The sequence below is a fragment of the Mesoplodon mirus genome (genome assembly GCF_964341445.2).
Source record: "Mesoplodon mirus genome assembly, chromosome: 7".
Classification (NCBI taxonomy): Eukaryota; Metazoa; Chordata; class Mammalia; order Artiodactyla; family Ziphiidae; genus Mesoplodon; species Mesoplodon mirus.
This window is the reverse complement of record NC_138983.1, coordinates 7,203,434-7,220,376: the sequence shown is the minus strand read 5'-3', so window position 1 is coordinate 7,220,376 and position 16,943 is coordinate 7,203,434. Positions and strand designations below refer to the sequence as shown.

Below are 16,943 nucleotides of genomic sequence, written 5' to 3'. Positions count from 1 at the left end.
GTCATGTCTGTCTGTCGACTTCCTCTTCCAGCTGTCTCCCTATGTCTCAGCTTCCTTGCCTCGGTTTCCCCATCCTCTGTCCCTTCTCAAGCTCTAATCCTTATATAATGCTGGGAGGTGGACACTATTACTACCCACATTTTAGATTTAAGGACAAAGAGGCGCTGAGAGTTTGGGTGACCTGCCAGGGCGCCAGAGCTGGTAACTGGCGGCTCCCAGCCAGCGCGCTCTAGGCCCGGTGGCCGGCCGAGGGGTGGTCTCCCGGCTGCCCTCCGTCCCTGCTCCGCCCATCGGCTCCGCCCCCACCGACCGTAACCCCGCCCCGCCCCGGCTCGGGCAGCGGGAGGACCAGGAGCTGAGGACCCCGATCCCGCGGCGGCGGCGGGGACGATGTGGTTCTTTGCCCGGGACCCGGTCCGGGATTTCCCGTTTGAGATCAGCCCGGAACTCCCCGAGGGCGGCCCGCCCGGGCCCTGGGTCCTGCACCGCGGCCGCAAGAAGGTGAGAGCGGCCCCGCTCCGCAGGCCGCAGCGGACCTCGGTCTCGCCTAGTCAGCGCCGCCGGCCCCGCCGCGTCGCGCCCGCCTGACGTGGCTGCGGAGCCTCTAGGGCTACGGGCCGGGGGAGGGGGACGGGCAGTGCCGACGTGGCGGGCGGAAGGACCGAGGGACCGACGGGCGGACCCAACCAGGGTTACGTGTGCCCGACTCGGTCCCCAAGGGTTGACTTGGGGAGAGACCAGGCCGGCGGCCCTTCCTTTCCGGCACTGAACCAGCTCCGGGGACCATCTCGGAGGTGGAGTGGTCTGCCCGGTACCCGGCCCACACACCTGAGGCCGCTCCGCCCTCCCACAGGCCACAGGCAGCCCGGTGTCCATCTTCGTGTATGACGTGAAGCCCGGCGTCGAAGAGCAGACCCAGGTGGCCAAAGCTGCCTTCAAGCGCCTCAAAACTCTCCGGCACCCCAACATCCTGGCCTACATCGACGGGCTGGAGGTACCTACCTGCTGCTCGGTCTGCCCCGTCTCTGACCCTCACTTTTTCGCAGCCCCCCACTCCTGTCTTCTGTCTTCCGTCCGGTTTCCAGCCCTTCTGCCCCAGCGCCCCCCCAGATTTGACTTCCCCTTCTCCACCTCTCTCCCCATCGTGTCTCTCATCTCGCCTTCCTCTCGCCCCATCCCTCCCTGATACCCCGTGTCCCCTTCAGACAGACAGATGCCTCCACATAGTGACAGAGGCTGTGACCCCGCTGGGAGCGTACCTCAAGGCGCGAGCAGAGGCTGGTGACCTGAGGGAACTGGAGCTCTCCTGGGGGCTACACCAGATTGTGGTGAGGTGGGGGGCAGTGGCGATGAGAGCAGGGATGGGGGGCTGCAGCTACTGGGCTGTGATGGCTCCTTCTGCCCCCAGAAAGCCCTCAGCTTCCTGGTCAACGACTGCAGCCTCATCCACAACAATGTCTGCATGGCCGCTGTGTTCGTGGACCGTGCTGGCGAGTGGAAGCTTGGGGGCCTGGACTACATGTACTCAGCCCAGGGCAATGGTGGGGGACCTCCCCGCAAGGGGATCCCCGAGCTTGAGCAGTACGATCCCCCGGAGTTGGCTGATGGCAGTGGCAGAGCGGTCAGAGAGAAGTGGTGGGTGACTGGGGCGGGGGGCATGCCTCACCCTGCCCTATTCTGGAAGCCCCTGCAGCCTCAGGACCCCTAGATTAGCTGGTACTCCCCTGTCCCCTGCCAGCTGGCTGGGGAGGAAACTAGGGTCCTCAGGGTGGGGCCCACTCCTTGCTCCCAGGATCCTCAGGGAGGTAGGGCAGGATAAACACAGGCTTTGGGGTCAGGTGGTTCTGAATTTTAAAGTTGTGTGACCTGGGGTGGATGTCCTTGCTTTTCTGAGCCTCAGTTTCCTTATCTGTCAAATGGGGCTAATGAAACCTGCTTCTCGGGGCTGATGGAAGGATTAGCTGAGGAACACAGCCCAGGGTTTGCTATGCAGTGAGTGCCTAGTGCCCAGGGTAGATTGGAGGCCTATGCTGGCAGGTGGCAGGGCCTTGAGCAGCTCTGGTCACTGCCTCAGGTCAGCTGACATGTGGCGCTTGGGCTGCCTCATCTGGGAAGTCTTCAATGGGCCCCTACCTCGTGCAGCCGCCCTGAGAAACCCTGGGAAGGTGAGTGTCTGACCCCACCCAGCCCCTCTCCACCAGCCAGCCAGCCCGCCCCTGCCCTGACCCTGACGCTTCTCCCACAGATCCCCAAGTCACTGGTGCCCCATTACTGTGAGCTGGTCGGAGCCAACCCCAAGGTACGTCCCAACCCAGCCCGCTTCCTGCAGAACTGCCGGGCACCTGGTGGCTTCATGAACAACCGCTTTGTGGAGACCAACCTCTTCCTGGAAGAGATTCAGGTGAGTCCCCTGCCCCACCCTGGGCTCTGGCCCTACGTTCCTCACCCCTGTACCCCCTCCCCACTTTATAGGCTCCCTGATAATTAGACCCCAGGAGACAAGCACAGACTGTGGAGCTAGGCTGTCTGGGTTCAAACCCTGGCTCCAACTGTTATTTATGTGTGACTTCTCTTGGCTGAACTTCAGTCCTAATAACAGCACCTACTTCAAAGGAGCAGGGTGAGGAGTCAGTGAGTTTGAATTGCATAGTGTAGTTTCTGGCACATAGTGGGTGCTTAGTGGCTGCTCCTGGCACTCTGTTAACTGGCCCTGGCCCTGATGTTGGGCTGTGGTGTGGGTAGCAGGGTGAAGAGGGAGAGTCAGACCCAGATCCCTGCTCCCAAGGATCTAGCAGGGGATAAATGGACCAGCTCCCCAGCCTTGGGGACTCTCACTGGGGGAAAGGGACAAAAAACCCATAAATGAGGAAAGCTGTGCTTCCTGGAATGTGGATAAGTGCCAGGAAGGAAAACAGTGAGGGTTGGGTGTTTAGGAAAGGGCTCTCTCAAGGGTGATATTTGAGCTGTGACCTGAAGGGTGTGAAGGTGGGAGTCATGGGGATGGTAACTGGGGAAGAATGTTCCAGGCAGAGGGAACAGCAAATGGAAAGATGGTGAGGAGGGACCCCTCGGCTTATCCTCATTGAACCCCAGTTTCCATATCTGCCCAATGAGAATAACTATAGTATCTGCTGACCCATAGCACTGTTGTAGGGAATGAAGGAGGGAGGCTCTGCCCTGGACACCCGCTCTGGCCCGGCTTTGTGTGGGGCACACAGAGAGGTGACTGAGAATCTGGAATGGGGGAGGAGTGACAGACACTTCCACAGACCTCGATGGTCTATGGAATCTTGACTCAGATAGGGGCTGGGAGGCCTTCCGAGGATGGGAACCTGAGCTGAAGGAGAAGGTGCTGGAAACACTGAGCCCTGTTGCCTCCTGGGCAGTGTAGGGGCAGCAGGAGCTCTGTTACCTGGAGTTCTTCTTCTCACATGGCTGGCTCTGCCGGGCTGCCTTTCTCCTTAATATGTGCCCCACAGGAAATAGGCTGTTTCTGGCAGGTCCCGACGAGGGCGTGGGAGGGCAGTGCCCAGCGGCCCCTCTTCCCATCACTGAGCGCAGCGGTGGAGAGAGCCCGGCTGTGACTCTCAGTGGGCGACCTTGGATGCGGTTTGGCCTCTCTCTGGGCCTTTGCCCCCCTGAACCCTGTCGTCAGAGCACCAAGCCTGCCTCCCATGCTAGATTGAGCTGCTCAAGGGCCAGCCAGGTCCTCCCCAACCCCAATTAGAGGTCACCTCTTCTGGCCCAGGCAGCGGCTCTGGTGGTGAGGGTACAGCAGAGAGCACAGGGACTTTGGAAGCGTACAGGACAGGGTTATAATCCGTGCCCTACCATTCCTGCCCGGTGACCTTGAGCCTCAGTCTCCTCCTTTGTAAATGGGGGAATGACAGCACTTCTTCACAGCGTGTAGCACAGCAGAGGTGCCACACCACCGGGTCACACCCTTCCTTGACGGCTTCTTAGCTGTGTAACTTTGGACAAGCTCCTTGCCCTCTCTGTGCCTCAGCTTCCTTGTTGGATTATTTCATCTGTGTAAAGTATTAGCACGTAACCTGCCTGGCACGTAGTTTGTGCTCAGGAAGTGTGAGTTGTGGGTATTACAGCCTCGGGGAGGTTAGGAGGACTGAAGACCATCGAGCTGACAGCCTGGCCTGTTCGGGCCCAGTGGGAGGACAAGCTCGGGGGGTAAACTGCACCTCATCCCTGCCTTTCCAAAGCCTGCCACGACCTCCACCCACGGAGCTGCAGGTGTGCCCAACCCAGCCAGGCCCAGGGTGGCGGAGTAAGCCCCTTGGCCTCACTAGGCCTGTTTCCTCATCTGTGCCGTGGGCTTAATGGTACTCACGCCTTGTGTTGTCCTGAGGAGCAGAGGCAGCGCTGATAAAGGGCTTGATCCCCCTAGTGGCTGCGTTCACAGCAACAGGCCAGGTGGCAGTGACAATAACGACGGTCACTGACTGAGCGCCTCCAGTGTGCCGGGCAGCTTTCATGTGCGTTTCCTGGTTGAATCCTTGGCACAGTTCTTTGAGACAGTACAGTTACTACCCCATTTTACAGGTGGGGGAACTCGCCTAAGGTCACACGGCTAATAAATGGGAGAGTTGGGATTTGAACCCAGCCCATCTGGCACCCCAAGCTTAAGTTTACCTTCGGGTTGGAGGCGACCCCCGTCCTTGCCCGTAGCTGACAGGACCGTGACCAGGCTGATTGCCCTCTCCCTGCATCCTGTCCACGCTCCCCCAGATCAAAGAGCCAGCCGAGAAGCAAAAGTTCTTCCAAGAGCTGAGCAAGAGCCTAGACTCGTTCCCCGAGGATTTCTGCCGGCACAAGGTGCTGCCCCAGCTGTTGACCGCCTTCGAGTTCGGCAACGCGGGGGCTGTTGTCCTTACGCCCCTGTTCAAGGTGAGTGGGGCCTGGAGCCTCAGGAACTGTGGGCCCAGAGACTGGCTGAGTAGGTCTGAAGGGCAGAAGAGAGGCCAAGGGTGTGGCCAGCCTCGTGGGTGTCCTGGCAGGGGCAGCCTGGTCAGGGAGATCCAAGCCAACGTGATGCGGAGCTTTTTTTTTTTAATATATACTCTTTATTTTTTATTTTATTTATTTATTTATTTTGGCTGCGTTGGGTCTTCACTGCTGCGTGCGGGCTTTCTCTAGTTGCGGCACGCAGGGGCTACTGTTCGTTGCGGTGCGCGGGCTTCTCATTGTGGTGGCTTCTCTTGTTGCGGAGCACGGGCTCTAGGCGTGCGGGCTTCAGTAGTTGTGGCTCGCGGACTCTAGAGCGCAGGCTCAGTAGTTGTGGTGCACACGAGCTCTAGAGCGCAGGCTCAGTAGTTGTGGTGCACGGGCTTAGTTGCTCCGCGGCATGTGGGATCCTCCCAGACCAGGGCTCGAACCTGCGTCCCCTGTATTGGCCGGCGGATTCTTAACTGCTTCCCACCAGGGAGGTCCCGAGCAGGAGCTTTGACATCCAGTGGTTAAGCAAGTCAGGGCCACCTGACCAGCTGTCAGGGAGGTGGTGGGGACTTCTCGTTCCTAGGGAAGGGACACCCTGTGCCTCCAAAATTCTTTTTCCAAACACTCCTTCAGAGCCTATAGCCCTTCCTCCATTTCCTCAAGACAGCCTCCCTGGTCTGACCTGGGCACTCTGGTTCCCAGGGCCCAGGGGATCGCCTGCTCACCACCTCACTTTCCTTCCTCCTTCCTGACCACACGGCACTCAGCTCTCTTGGCTTCTAGGGGCTGGATCCTCTCCCCCTCCTCAGACCCCAGCCCACTGTTACCGGGGCGCCTGCCATTCCCCGCTCGGTGGGAGAACCCTTTGCCCAAAGGAACTTGGCCTGCGGGAAGTGGGGAAGACGGCAAGTAAATCCTGTGGAGCTGAGAACCCCCAGAAATTACAGGCAGGATTCTGTGTGCATGCGGTGTCTAGGTGCCTGATTATAGGGAAGGGCACAGAGCTTTTGTGAGCCTCCTAAGAGAGGCCTTGACTCAGAAGGGTTAAGGGCAGGGCTGACTGAGACTGGAGTACGGGCAGAGGGGCTGCTGAGGATATGCGTGCCCCACCCCACCGCCCTCACCCTGTTCCCACCCTGGGAAATCAGCAGGGAGCCTGAGGGAGTTAAAGGAGCTCAGTGAAGTCATCTCACTCCTGTGGACGGAGCTGAGCCCCTCTTCCTGCGCCTCCTCTCAGGTGGGTAAGTTCCTCGGCGCTGAGGAGTATCAGCAGAAGATCATCCCTGTCGTGGTCAAGATGTTCTCATCGACTGACCGGGCCATGCGTATCCGCCTCCTACAACAGGTAGGGGCCACGGCACACCCTGCCTGCTTCCACCCCACCTAGACCCCACCCTGGCTGCAGGGGAGGCCCCCTCCTCACCTCCAGCCCCGGGCAGGTAGCTCAAGCCCCTGCGCTGGCTGCACAGGGACCCCAGAAACCCCTCCCTGAAACATACACACCGGTGAGGAACCAGCAGGGCTGTGCTCTCAGGAAGTCAAGATAATCACAGGGCTCATTGGCAGCTTTGGGAATGCCCCACCCGCCCGGGCTGCAGGGCTTAAACGCCTCCCCCTGTGCCGCCCAATCTCCTGGCTTGGTCCCCTCTAGAGTGGGGATAATGTCTCTCTTGCCAACCCCAGGGCAGCTGGGAGCATCAGACAGGACTGATGGGATCGAGGGTGGGGGCCACCCGTGCTTCCAGGCAACACTCCCTCTCCGGTGCTCAACACACCAGCCTTCCTCACAGCGCTTCTCAGGGCAGGGATTTCACTCCTTTTTATAAACAAGGCGGTGGAGGCTCTAAGAGGGGGTGTGACCAGTTAGCCTGCTGAGCAGGACCAGAGGCCAGGCCCTCCAGCTCCCAGTCCCTGGCTCTTCTCAGCACCCTCCTGGCAGCCTCACCAGTCCACATGGGCCTGAGGCCAGATGCGAGGTCGGGGCCTCAGGAGACTCCCCTGGCCAGCCAGTGCCTGCCAGGTGGAGAAACCATGCTGAGGCTGCTCCCATGTCTCTGGTGAGGGGTAGAAGGGCTGACTGCCTTCTCATGCCCCAACCCGGACCACAGATGGAGCAGTTCATCCAGTACCTTGATGAGCCAACAGTCAACACCCAGATCTTTCCCCACGTCGTGCATGGCTTCCTGGACACCAACCCTGCCATCCGGGAGCAGACAGTCAAGGTGGGTGTAACCAGGCCCAGAGGGGCCACCCCTCGTTTTCTGAGGCTTAGAGGGGGCTCATCAGAGGACACACAGGCCTTGGTTTTGGCCTGTGGGTCAAGCAGGTTACGGGAGGGGCAAGCACTGTTCTGCGTGTAGGTCCAGGCTGTGGGTCCAGCTCGGCAGGTGGTGGGGGGAACAGGATGGGCATGACCAATAGTCCTCCGTCCAGCAGACACTCGCCGAGCGCCTCTTTATGCCCGGCCCTGTGTCCCATGCTGGGGTGCAGTATGCACAGGCAGACCAAGCTCCCTGCCTTCTTGAAGCTTCTTTTCGAGGAGAGGGGGAGGGGGCTTGGCAGACAATAAACAGAATTAGAAAAAAATATACTACATTAAAAAGCGATGGAGAATGTGAAGCGAAGAGTTTGCAGTTCTAAAAACAGTGATCAGGGAAGACCTTGCAGAGGAGATGTCGTTTAAGGAAAAAAAGGGAAAAGGGGTGAAGGAGGAGATTTGGAGAAAATATGTTGCCTGCAGAAGGAACAACACGTGCAAAGGTCCTGAGGCTGGCGTGTACCTGGAATGTAGGAGTAGCAGCAAGAGGTTCAGCATGGCTGAAGGGGCATGATTGTGGGCAGTGGAGTCTGAGAGGTAATGGTGGGGCCAGGGCCTCGTAGGGCATGGCAGGGACCTGATGCATTCATGGGAGTGAGACAGGAATCCTGCGGGACTGAGCAGAGCACTGACCTGATCTGACCTGTTGCAAAACACTGTGTTTCTGTGTGGAGAACTGTCAGGGCAAGGGTGGAGGCTGGGACACTGTCAGGGGCTGTTACAGTGGCCCAGATGAGAGATGACGGTAGCTCAGACCTGAGTGGTAGCAGCAGGTGGGGAGAAGGGGCAGCGTTGTGAAGGTGGAGCTGACAGTGTTTGGTGGTGGGTAGATATGGAGTCAGGACGGCTCCAAGGTTTCTGGCCTGAGCAACTGGAAGGTTCAGTTGCCATTTACTGAGAAGACTGGGAGGAACAGTTTTTTTGTTTGTTTCGTTTCGTTTTCTAAATATTTATTTATTTGGCTGTGTCGGGTCTTAGTTGTAGCATGTGGGATCTTTCGTTGCGGCGCTTCTCTCTAGTTGTGGTGCGCGGGCTCCAGAGTTCGCAGACTCAGTAGTTGTGGCTTTCGGGCTTAGTTGCCCCATGGCATGTGGGATCTTAGTTCTCCGACCAGTGATGGAACCCGCGTCCCCTGCATTGGAAGGCAAATTCTTAACCACTGGACCACCAGGGAAGTTCCTGGGAGGAACAGTTTTGCGGGAGGAGGTCAGGCCCAGTCTTGGCATGTCCGTTAGCCAGGTGGACACGCACTGGTTATGTGTGTGTGAGGTTTAGGGGAGAAGTCTGGGCTGGAGGTGCACATCTGGGCACGGTCAGCTAACAAGGGCATTCAAAGCCGTGAGATGAGTGAGCTCGCCTAGGCTGAGGTGTAAAAGATACGAGGCTTGAGGAGTAGCTCTGGGGTGTCTGAACAGTAAGATCTCAGCAAAAGGAGACTGAGAAGCAGCAGTAGGTGAGGTCAGAGGAGAACCAGGAGAGGGCGGTGTCCTGGAAGAACAAGAGGTCAAAGTTGTGAGAAGGAAGGAGAATACGGGGCTGTCAAAGCTGCTGAGGGGTCAAGTTTGGTGAGGATGGAGAATTGGCCTTTGGATTTAGAAACATGGGGATCATTGGTGATCTCAACCCAAGCTAATTGGTAGAGAGTGTATGTGGAGATGTTTTTGTGAAAGTCTGGGTGGAGTGCACGCAACAGAGAGCCGACGGAGAGGGATGGGAGACAGGAGTGCACAGCAATGGGGGTCGCCTTCCTCAGCATTCTGGGTAGGGGCCAGGACCAGGTTGGGGGTCGGCTGGGGAGGGCCTTGGCGGGTCTCCTCAGTGCCCAGGGCCACTGGTGGCCTCCAGAGTGTGCCCGCCCCAGCCCACACTTTCCGCCGTCTCCTGCCCTGCAGTCCATGCTGCTCCTGGCCCCGAAGCTGAACGAGACCAACCTCAACGTGGAGCTGATGAAGCACTTCGCGCGGCTGCAGGCTAAGGATGAACAGGGCCCCATCCGCTGCAACACCACCGTCTGCCTGGGCAAAATCGGCTCCTACCTCAGTGCCAGCGTGAGTGCCCTGCACAAGTGCCGGGAGCTCTGTCACCGTCAAGGGACCACAGCCAGGTCCCGCAGAGCCAGGTCTCCTTGTGTAGGGCCTGTCATCCTCCCAGACCTAGGCCCTGGGTGCTCCAGCCCAGTGTCTGAGGGTGGAGTGAGTTGCACCGGCTCACACCGCCAGTAGGTGGCAGGTCTAGGAACCAAACCCAGGCCTGCTTGCCTCCACAGCCTTGCATCCCCTCCCCTCAGCCAGGGCCTGTGAATGCAGATGCCTGCAGCTCCCAGGCCCTTAACGGGAATGAATGAATCAGTCCTCAGCGCAGGTGGGAAGGGAGGCACTGGCCTCAGCCCTGAGGCAGCTGCTGCTCTGGCCCCTGTCACTCTGAGGCAGCGTGAGCCCAGTGATTGGGGAGGAGAAGCCAAGATCTAGGGTTCTAAGTGAATTCTCCCCACTTGTTAGTGATTAACTCACACTTCTTAGGCTCTGGAGGCCCCGTGGATGGCCTCTGTTCTGGGAAGTAAGGCCTGACAGTTCTGGGCCCCGTACTGACCCCATACTCAGGAGCCCTCTTCCCACCCCACCCCAGACCAGACACAGGGTCCTCACCTCCGCCTTTAGCCGGGCCACTAAGGACCCGTTTGCACCATCCCGGGTCGCGGGTGTTTTGGGCTTCGCCGCCACCCACAACCTCTACTCGATGAATGATTGCGCCCACAAGATCCTGCCTGTGCTCTGCAGCCTCACCGTGGATCCTGAGAGATCCGTGCGGGACCAGGTGAGGCACAGCTGGGGCTGGGCCCTGGAGCTGGGGCTCTGGGGGATACCTGGGCCCTAGCTGGCCTGGCAGGCTCACGGGAACCTTGAGGGCCCCAGCTCTGCCCCTTGCTACCCCACAGGCCTTCAAGGCCATTCGAAGCTTCCTGTCCAAACTGGAGTCTGTGTCGGAGGACCCCACCCAGCTGGTCGAAGCGGGTGAGTGGCCCACACTCCTGTTCCCTGTGACTCTTGCCACATTCTTGACTGTCACCTGCCGTGGCCCCCTCCTACCTCATTGGAGCATCCGAAAGCTGGAAGAACCCTAGAGGACAGACTGTACACCACTCCCCCACCCCCATCTCACAGTTGGGAGAACGCAGGCCTGGAGAAGGGGGACGCCCACTGCAGGTTGCTCTGTTTCAGTTATTGCCCTCCTCCCACCCTCCCCACGGAAGCCTGAGGTGTCCATACCTGTCTCTCCTGTCACTGCCCAGAGAAGGACGTCCACGCAGCCTCCAGCCCTGGAATGGGAGGAGCCGCAGCCAGCTGGGCAGGCTGGGCCGTGACAGGGGTCTCCTCACTCACCTCTAAGCTGATCCGTGCACACCCCACGGCTGCCCCAGCCGAGACCAACGTTCCCCAGAGACCCGTGCCTGAGGGTGAGTGTCCCAGATTGGCTGTATCGGTGACTGAGAGGGCTTGGGGTTGCTGGCACCCAGGACCTGTTACTGATCGACTTCCCCCTGGGCTGGTGATGGGGACATAGGAGACAGGGTACGGTCTAGTCCCCTCGTGAGCTTCCCCTCTATACACCCCCAGCAACCTCGGCCCTGCTCTGAGACCTTCCTGGGGCCCAGTGTGTGGCAACTCAGTGAGCCTCTGCTCCCCAGGACTTCCTGCCCCAGCCCCGACCCCTGTCCCTGCCACACCCACGACCTCAGGCCACTGGGAGACACAAGAGGAGAGCAAGGACGCAGAAGAGGACAGCACTGCTGCCGACAGATGGGATGATGAAGACTGGGGTAGCTTGGAGGTGAGTGGGGCTGAGGAGGCCTACCCGGGGGACCCCAGCTTCAAGGTCACAGGCTGCCTGCCATTCAAGGCGCTCATGTGGGCTTGGCTGGAGTCAGACCTGTCCTCATCTGCACAGCATCCTGGGCAACTAGGTGTCATGGAGCAGCCCTTGTGGGTTAGAGCTGACAGCTGAGTCCCCGCTCAACTCCAGAGACCAGGCTGCTGGTGGTTGGCTCAGCCCACGGATCCTCCTCCCTCTCCTCCACTCCCCATCCTCCTAAACCTGTTCTAGGGCCCACCCCGCCCTGTGATCAGCAAGGAGAGGTCACTCCCAGGCCTGCAACCAACCAGTCCTCCCTGGGGCTGGGCTCAGCATGGGCTGAGGTTGGGGTGGGGCTGTTCTGAGGGGAATGGGGGCAGAGCGCTGGGTGAGACCCCTGAGGCCACAGGCAGGGGTGTGGAACTCTAGATCTCATTCCCCAGCTTCATAGAGGAGTGATGACAGGCCAGGTTCAGTGTGTCCACTTTACTGATGGGAGACAGGGCCTAAGGAGAAAATGAGATGGAAGGCAAAAGAAGAAAGGGTGGAGCCCATGGCTGGGCAGGGGCTAGGGGGCTTCCTTGCCCTTTTGGGTGGAGTACAGAGGGCCCTATGGTCATGCTGTCCTCCCCACACTGCAGCAGGAGGCCGAATCTGTGTTGGCCCAGCAGGACAACTGGAGTACTGGGGGCCAAGCCAGCTGGGCTGGGCAGGTGAGCTGGGTGGGACAGGGTACGTGTATGTGGGGGGTGGGGCCCTGCCCCTCCCTCCCTCCCTTTCTCTGGCACTATCTCCTCCTTCTCTTTGCAGACCAGCAACCCTGGTCACAAATCCCAGGAGTCAGACTGGAGCAGCTGGGAAGCCGAGGACGCATGGGAGCAGGGCTGGCAGGAGCCAAGCCCCCCGGAGCCACCCCCTGAGGGCACGCGGCTGGCCAGCGAGTACAACTGGGGTGGACCGGAGCCTAGTGACAAAGGCGACCCCTTTGCTGCCCTGTCAGTGCGTCGGGAGGCTGGTGCCCAGGTACTCGGCACCTGTCCAGTGGGAGGGTGCAGGCCTGGGGTGGACCTCAACTGAGAGTAGGCCTCCACTCCAGCCCACACTTCCCTTTTCAGCCGAGGCGGGACTCGTGGGGTGATGACAACTGGGAGGGCCTGGAGGCCGAGAGCCGTAAGTGCTTCCCCTGGGCTGGCTGGCTGATGGGCTAGGGCTACCCTCCTCTGGGGCAGGCATGGGCCGGGAAGCTGAGACTTCAGTTGTTCTGACGCTGTCAGCCCTCCTCCCCTTCTTGATCCCAGGACAGGCCAAGGCGGAGCTAGCCCGGAAGAAGCGCGAGGAGCGTAGGCGGGAGATGGAGGCGAAACGCGCTGAGAAAAAGACAGCCAAGGGCCCCATGAAGCTGGGAACCCGGAAGCTGGACTGAACCGCGGGTGTGGGTGCTTCCCAGCCTCGGAGAGCAGGCCCCGCAGATGTATTTATTGTACAAACCCTGGGAGCCCGGCCGGCCTGGCCAGGCACATCTCACATATACATAATCAGAGCCACAATAAATTCTATTTCGCACCCCCTGTGCTGGGCTCAGTCTAGCCCCTCCGAGGAGGCTGGGGTCTGGTGCTGCCCTTCGGAGACCGCGCCCACCACGGACATGAACATCAATTTACTTCGAAAACCCAGAGTAAAGAGGCACGATCTGATTTATCACTTTCTGGGAAACGCCCTCTGGAAGGAAGGCCGGCAGCGCCAGAGACCCAACATCTGCCTATGAACCGGTTGGAGCTGGTATAGGCACCCTTGGAACATGGGGGGAAGGGGTCTGCGGGCCCCGAAGGGTCCCTGGGTCCGAGCCCCGAGTCAGGGCACAAGCGAGAGGCGGAGCTCGCCCCAAGTGTCGGTCAGAAACTCCTCGGTGATTGCCGAGGTCCAGACCGAGGGTGCTGTCAGCGGCGGCGCTGGGGCACGCAAGCTCCATGCGGGCGGCTGCGCGCGAAGCCAGCTTTGCAGACGCAGCGGAAGGAACCGCTCGTGTTCACGCAGCGCTCGCTCTTGCATAGTAGCCCGCGCTGGTTCAGCTCTCGGCACTCGTCGATGTCTGGGTGTGGGGGTTGACAGGTGCGGACTTCGCGACTGAGCCGGAGCCGCGCGGCGCTCTTGGCTTCCGGTCCAGGCGGGGTTCTGCAGGGCCCCGCCCCGCCCCGCCCGCCTGCCGCCAGCCTCTGGCCCCGCCCCTCCACTGCCCCGCCCCTCGGCCCTGCTCACCGACGCAGCGCACGCGGGAGGCGTCTAGCTGGAAGCCACCAGGACACTCGCACACTGCGCCGCCCGGCCGAGGCACACAACGGCCGCTCACGCAGCGGCACTCGTCTGAATCCTCCTCCGAGCTGTCCTCTTCTGCGCCGGGAGAATGCAGACGTCAACACCGCTCCCAGCGATGGCCACGGACCCCGCCTCTGTCCCTCCCTTTACACTCACCTCGCGGGGGCTTTCCCAGCAGCAGGGGACTCGCGTCCCAGAAGGAATTGCTCTCACTCTGCGACGTCGGGCACTGGGACCCTGAGAAGGCAGGGGGCGGTCAGCCGTCAGCGGTGTCGATTCACCCCGGCTCCCGCCCCAAACTCCCTCCCGGGCAACCCCTCCCGGGCCGGCTCACCGGCGCCGCGCGGCGGGCACGGGCGGCACTGGGCTCCCCAACCTCGGCCCTGGCGACAGCAGCAGTCGTCGAAGGTGAGGGCGGGCCCGGCCAGGGGGCCCGCACACATGCCGTCCTCTCCGCGCTGGCTCCAGCACACGTCCCGCCGCTCCGGGGCACGCTCTGCGGAGGGGACCCGGCGTCAGGGAGGAGCGCCCTCCCCCGCTCCAACCCACCCTCGGGGGAACCGCGGCCCCGGGTCTCCAGGCGGCGGACAGGGCTCTGGAGAGCCCAAGATGACCCTTGCCCTCACCGGCCGGGCTCTCGGGGAGCTGGCAGTCGCGGCCAGAGGGCCCGGGCACCCAGGGCGGGCGGCACTCGCAGCGGTAGGAGCCCGGCAGGTTGACGCAGCGGCCAGGGCGGCAGGCTGCGGGGTCCTGGCACTCGTCCACGTCTACGGGCAGCGGGGGGATGATGGGTGGGTAGGGGTGGAAGTCACAGCTCGGCTCGGCCAGCCTCCCCCTCCTGTTTCCCCAGCTGGCCGACCCGGGCCTCACCCATCTCCTCTGGGCTCAGACACTGGCGCTGCGCCGGGCTGTACTCGGCCGGGGGCGTGCAGGCGCAGCGGTAGCCACCGCGCGTGTTCTCACACACTCCGTTCCGGCAATTAGACTCGTCCAAGCACTCGTCCACGTCTGAGAGGAGGAAAAGCGCGAGTGGTAGGAACCGGCCCCGAGTCGGGTGGTTGTGCGTGTCTCCCGGCTGCTTTCCCACGGCCACGGGGGCCGGCTGCACTCACCCACGCATTCCAGCAGGTTCCCGTCGTAGTAGAAGCCTTGCTTGCAATAGCACTCGTAGCCAGGCTGCGTGTTCACGCACTTGCCCTCCTTGCAGATCTCCGCCCCAAACAATAAGCATTCGTCGATGTCTGCGGAGTGACAGGCCGTGGGCGCCCGCGCCCTCTACCTGCGGGGCCACTTGGGCCCCGCAGCGGAGAACGTGTGGGTGGGGCTTACGGTGGAAGGGACGAAAACTCTGTGCGAGGGGCTTTTCCGAACGCTGACGTAAGAGTGATGGGGCGGGGCTTTGTGGAGGGGCGGGGCAGTCGGTGAGGGAGTGGGCGGGCCTTAACCCAGTACCCGCCACTGACAAGCACTGGCGGGATCGGGGCGGTCCAAACCTCGGCGGGCGGAGCAGGGCATGCCAGGTGGGCGGAGCCGTGTTGGGACTTACCACGGTGGGTTGGAATGCCGTAGTTGACAATGTTGTTGTCCTGGGTGTAGCCCTTCCCGTCCGGGCAAAGGCTGTGGAACTCAGCTACAGCGAGATAGTGGCCGTGGGGAAGGAAGGAGGCAGGATTGAGCGCGTGTGTGCTGGCTGTCGGGCGCAGGTCGGAGCTCTCGCCTCATTTCCCACCTACCCAGGGAGGGGCTCTCTCCCCCAGTCCGTTTCCAAATGAAGAAACTGAGGCTCTGAAAAAGGAAAGGGCCTGCCCGGCTCCTGACCTGAGCTGTAGACTGGGCAGGGATAGATCTCGCAGTGGTCTCCCCAGCCAGCCCCCAGGGAGCAGCAGCACTCCTGCTGGGTGACATTGGTGGCCAGTACACTGTCGCAGAACACGGTGTCATCGAAGTTAAGGTAGCACTCCTTCTTGTGGTGGGGCTGCTCCACCTCTGAGGGGAGGGGAGAGCAGCTCAGGTTCCTGCAGAATGTCTTTGCCTGTCCACGCTGCCCACCAACCTCATCCCTCTATTCCCGCACATCCCCTGGCTCCCATCAGCTGCCCTGTGAAAGCCAAGCTCCATCCTCAATGTGGCATTCAGGGCCCTCCTGCGAGGTCTGGCCCCACCGGGCTCTCCCAGGCAAAAAGACATTTCTTCCTCTTCGCCACATTCCAGAGGGTGGGACCAGGATACAACTCTGAGCCGCAGCTGCAGCTCAGGGGAGTTGTCTAGATTGAGGGGGAAGCCGAGAGGGCACTCACCCTCACAGCCATGCTGGTCCTGGGTGGGCGTGAAGCCTTCATCGCAGACGCAAACGTAGGAGCCCTGCAGGTTCTCGCAGGCCCCGTGGGGAAGGCACAGACCCGGGTCCTGGCTGCACTCATCTATGTCTTCAGGGAGTGAGGTGAGCAGAAAGAATCACTCAGAGGGAAACGAGCCCCTCTTTCCCCGGGAGTATGCCTCAAGGGCCTCACACAAGTTCAGAGCCTGAATTTCCACTGTGACTTCAAAGTACACGACAGGAAATCCACTCGTGTCTGTCTGTGCATGTGGGTAGTTGTGTGCACGCTCAATGCATTATTCTTCATAAAACCTAACAGAATGAAGTCCTAAATCTCAGCTCAGTATTTGGGGACCTTCAGTTTGGTCTCCCAATATCTTTAAGTCTCATCACCCTTTACTCTAAACCACCAACACCCTCAGCTCTGTGTTTAGGGCACAGGTGTCTACTCTCCCTTAAAATGCAACAAGCTTCTTCCAGATCTCTGTGCTTTGCAAATACTGTTCTTTGGGCCTGGAATACCATCCCATGCTTTTCTCTGCTTAGGGAATCTATTTATGCCTTAGGGAACCCTATTTATGCTTCAAGTTCCAATTCAACTGTTGGAATAAATCACTAGTCCAGACCTCTTTTGGCACCCAGCACCCTGAACTGTAAGAATCAATTTACATGTCAGTCTCCCCTAGCTGGGAGCCCTGGGTCATTGCTCAATATCTAGTATATAGCACAGAACCTGGCAAATATTAGATGCTCAGTAAACTCTTGTTGGATGAATGCATATAGGGGTGATTTGGCACATAGTAATAAGCATCGTTAATTACTGTCATTATCACTGTTGTTATTTTCAGTGAAAGAGTAGAAGGATGAGTGAGTGGATGGATGGATGGAAAGACAGATCAGTAATGTGTCTAGGAGATTACTGCTGCCTGCCATTGCTCCTCGGGAGCTCTCAGCCAATCCCCCCGTACCTTGGCACTTCCGGCCGCCTACCAGCCGATGCCCCTGGGGACAGAGACATCGATAGGAGCCATTGGTGTTGATGCAATCACCCCCAATGCAGGCTGCAGGAAAGTCACACTCATCAATGTCTGTAGGGAATCAAAGAGGGGGAGAATCTCAGGGGCTAAGCCCAATCACACACAGCCTGAGGCTTCCATGGCTTCCCGAAGAGCCCTGGGTAGGGCCCACACCCCAGGC

The 16,943-nt window shown here is 60.2% G+C and overlaps 2 protein-coding genes across 6 annotated transcripts in view; one reads left to right on the top strand and one right to left on the bottom strand.

Moving 5' to 3' along the window:
• The first annotated feature begins 313 nt into the window (after nucleotides 1-313).
• Nucleotides 314-12,550, top strand: SCYL1 (SCY1 like pseudokinase 1). Of its 3 annotated transcripts, none has more exons than XM_082629025.1 (18): nucleotides 314-501; nucleotides 854-994; nucleotides 1,206-1,328; nucleotides 1,409-1,635; nucleotides 2,075-2,165; nucleotides 2,246-2,401; nucleotides 4,744-4,902; nucleotides 6,188-6,295; nucleotides 7,059-7,172; nucleotides 9,160-9,315; nucleotides 9,893-10,081; nucleotides 10,203-10,278; nucleotides 10,557-10,721; nucleotides 10,953-11,095; nucleotides 11,761-11,829; nucleotides 11,927-12,139; nucleotides 12,232-12,286; nucleotides 12,415-12,550. In XM_082629025.1, exons 1-18 carry the CDS (start codon nucleotides 391-393, stop codon nucleotides 12,537-12,539), a joined length of 2,421 nt encoding a protein of 806 aa, XP_082485151.1. In that variant the 5' UTR covers nucleotides 314-390; the 3' UTR covers nucleotides 12,540-12,550. The 3 variants fall into 3 exon arrangements, with proteins under 3 accessions (XP_082485151.1, XP_082485150.1, XP_082485152.1); XM_082629024.1 differs by having other exon boundaries at nucleotides 11,758-11,829; XM_082629026.1 differs by lacking the exon at nucleotides 11,761-11,829.
• LTBP3 (latent transforming growth factor beta binding protein 3) overlaps nucleotides 12,532-16,943 on the bottom strand; it is a 17,922-nt gene continuing 13,510 nt past the window's right edge. For 2 of the 3 annotated variants that reach the window (XM_082629021.1, XM_082629022.1), the window contains 11 exons: nucleotides 16,715-16,834; nucleotides 15,727-15,855; nucleotides 15,248-15,415; nucleotides 14,976-15,059; nucleotides 14,542-14,670; nucleotides 14,300-14,437; nucleotides 14,056-14,196; nucleotides 13,764-13,925; nucleotides 13,586-13,666; nucleotides 13,373-13,504; nucleotides 12,532-13,205 (listed from right to left, as the gene is read on the bottom strand). In XM_082629021.1, the coding sequence (XP_082485147.1) occupies nucleotides 13,054-13,205; nucleotides 13,373-13,504; nucleotides 13,586-13,666; nucleotides 13,764-13,925; nucleotides 14,056-14,196; nucleotides 14,300-14,437; nucleotides 14,542-14,670; nucleotides 14,976-15,059; nucleotides 15,248-15,415; nucleotides 15,727-15,855; nucleotides 16,715-16,834 (1,436 nt within the window). In that variant the 3' untranslated portion in view covers nucleotides 12,532-13,053. The remainder of the gene's footprint in view (nucleotides 13,206-13,372; nucleotides 13,505-13,585; nucleotides 13,667-13,763; nucleotides 13,926-14,055; nucleotides 14,197-14,299; nucleotides 14,438-14,541; nucleotides 14,671-14,975; nucleotides 15,060-15,247; nucleotides 15,416-15,726; nucleotides 15,856-16,714; nucleotides 16,835-16,943) is intronic. The other variant, XM_082629023.1, reaches the window with a different exon arrangement.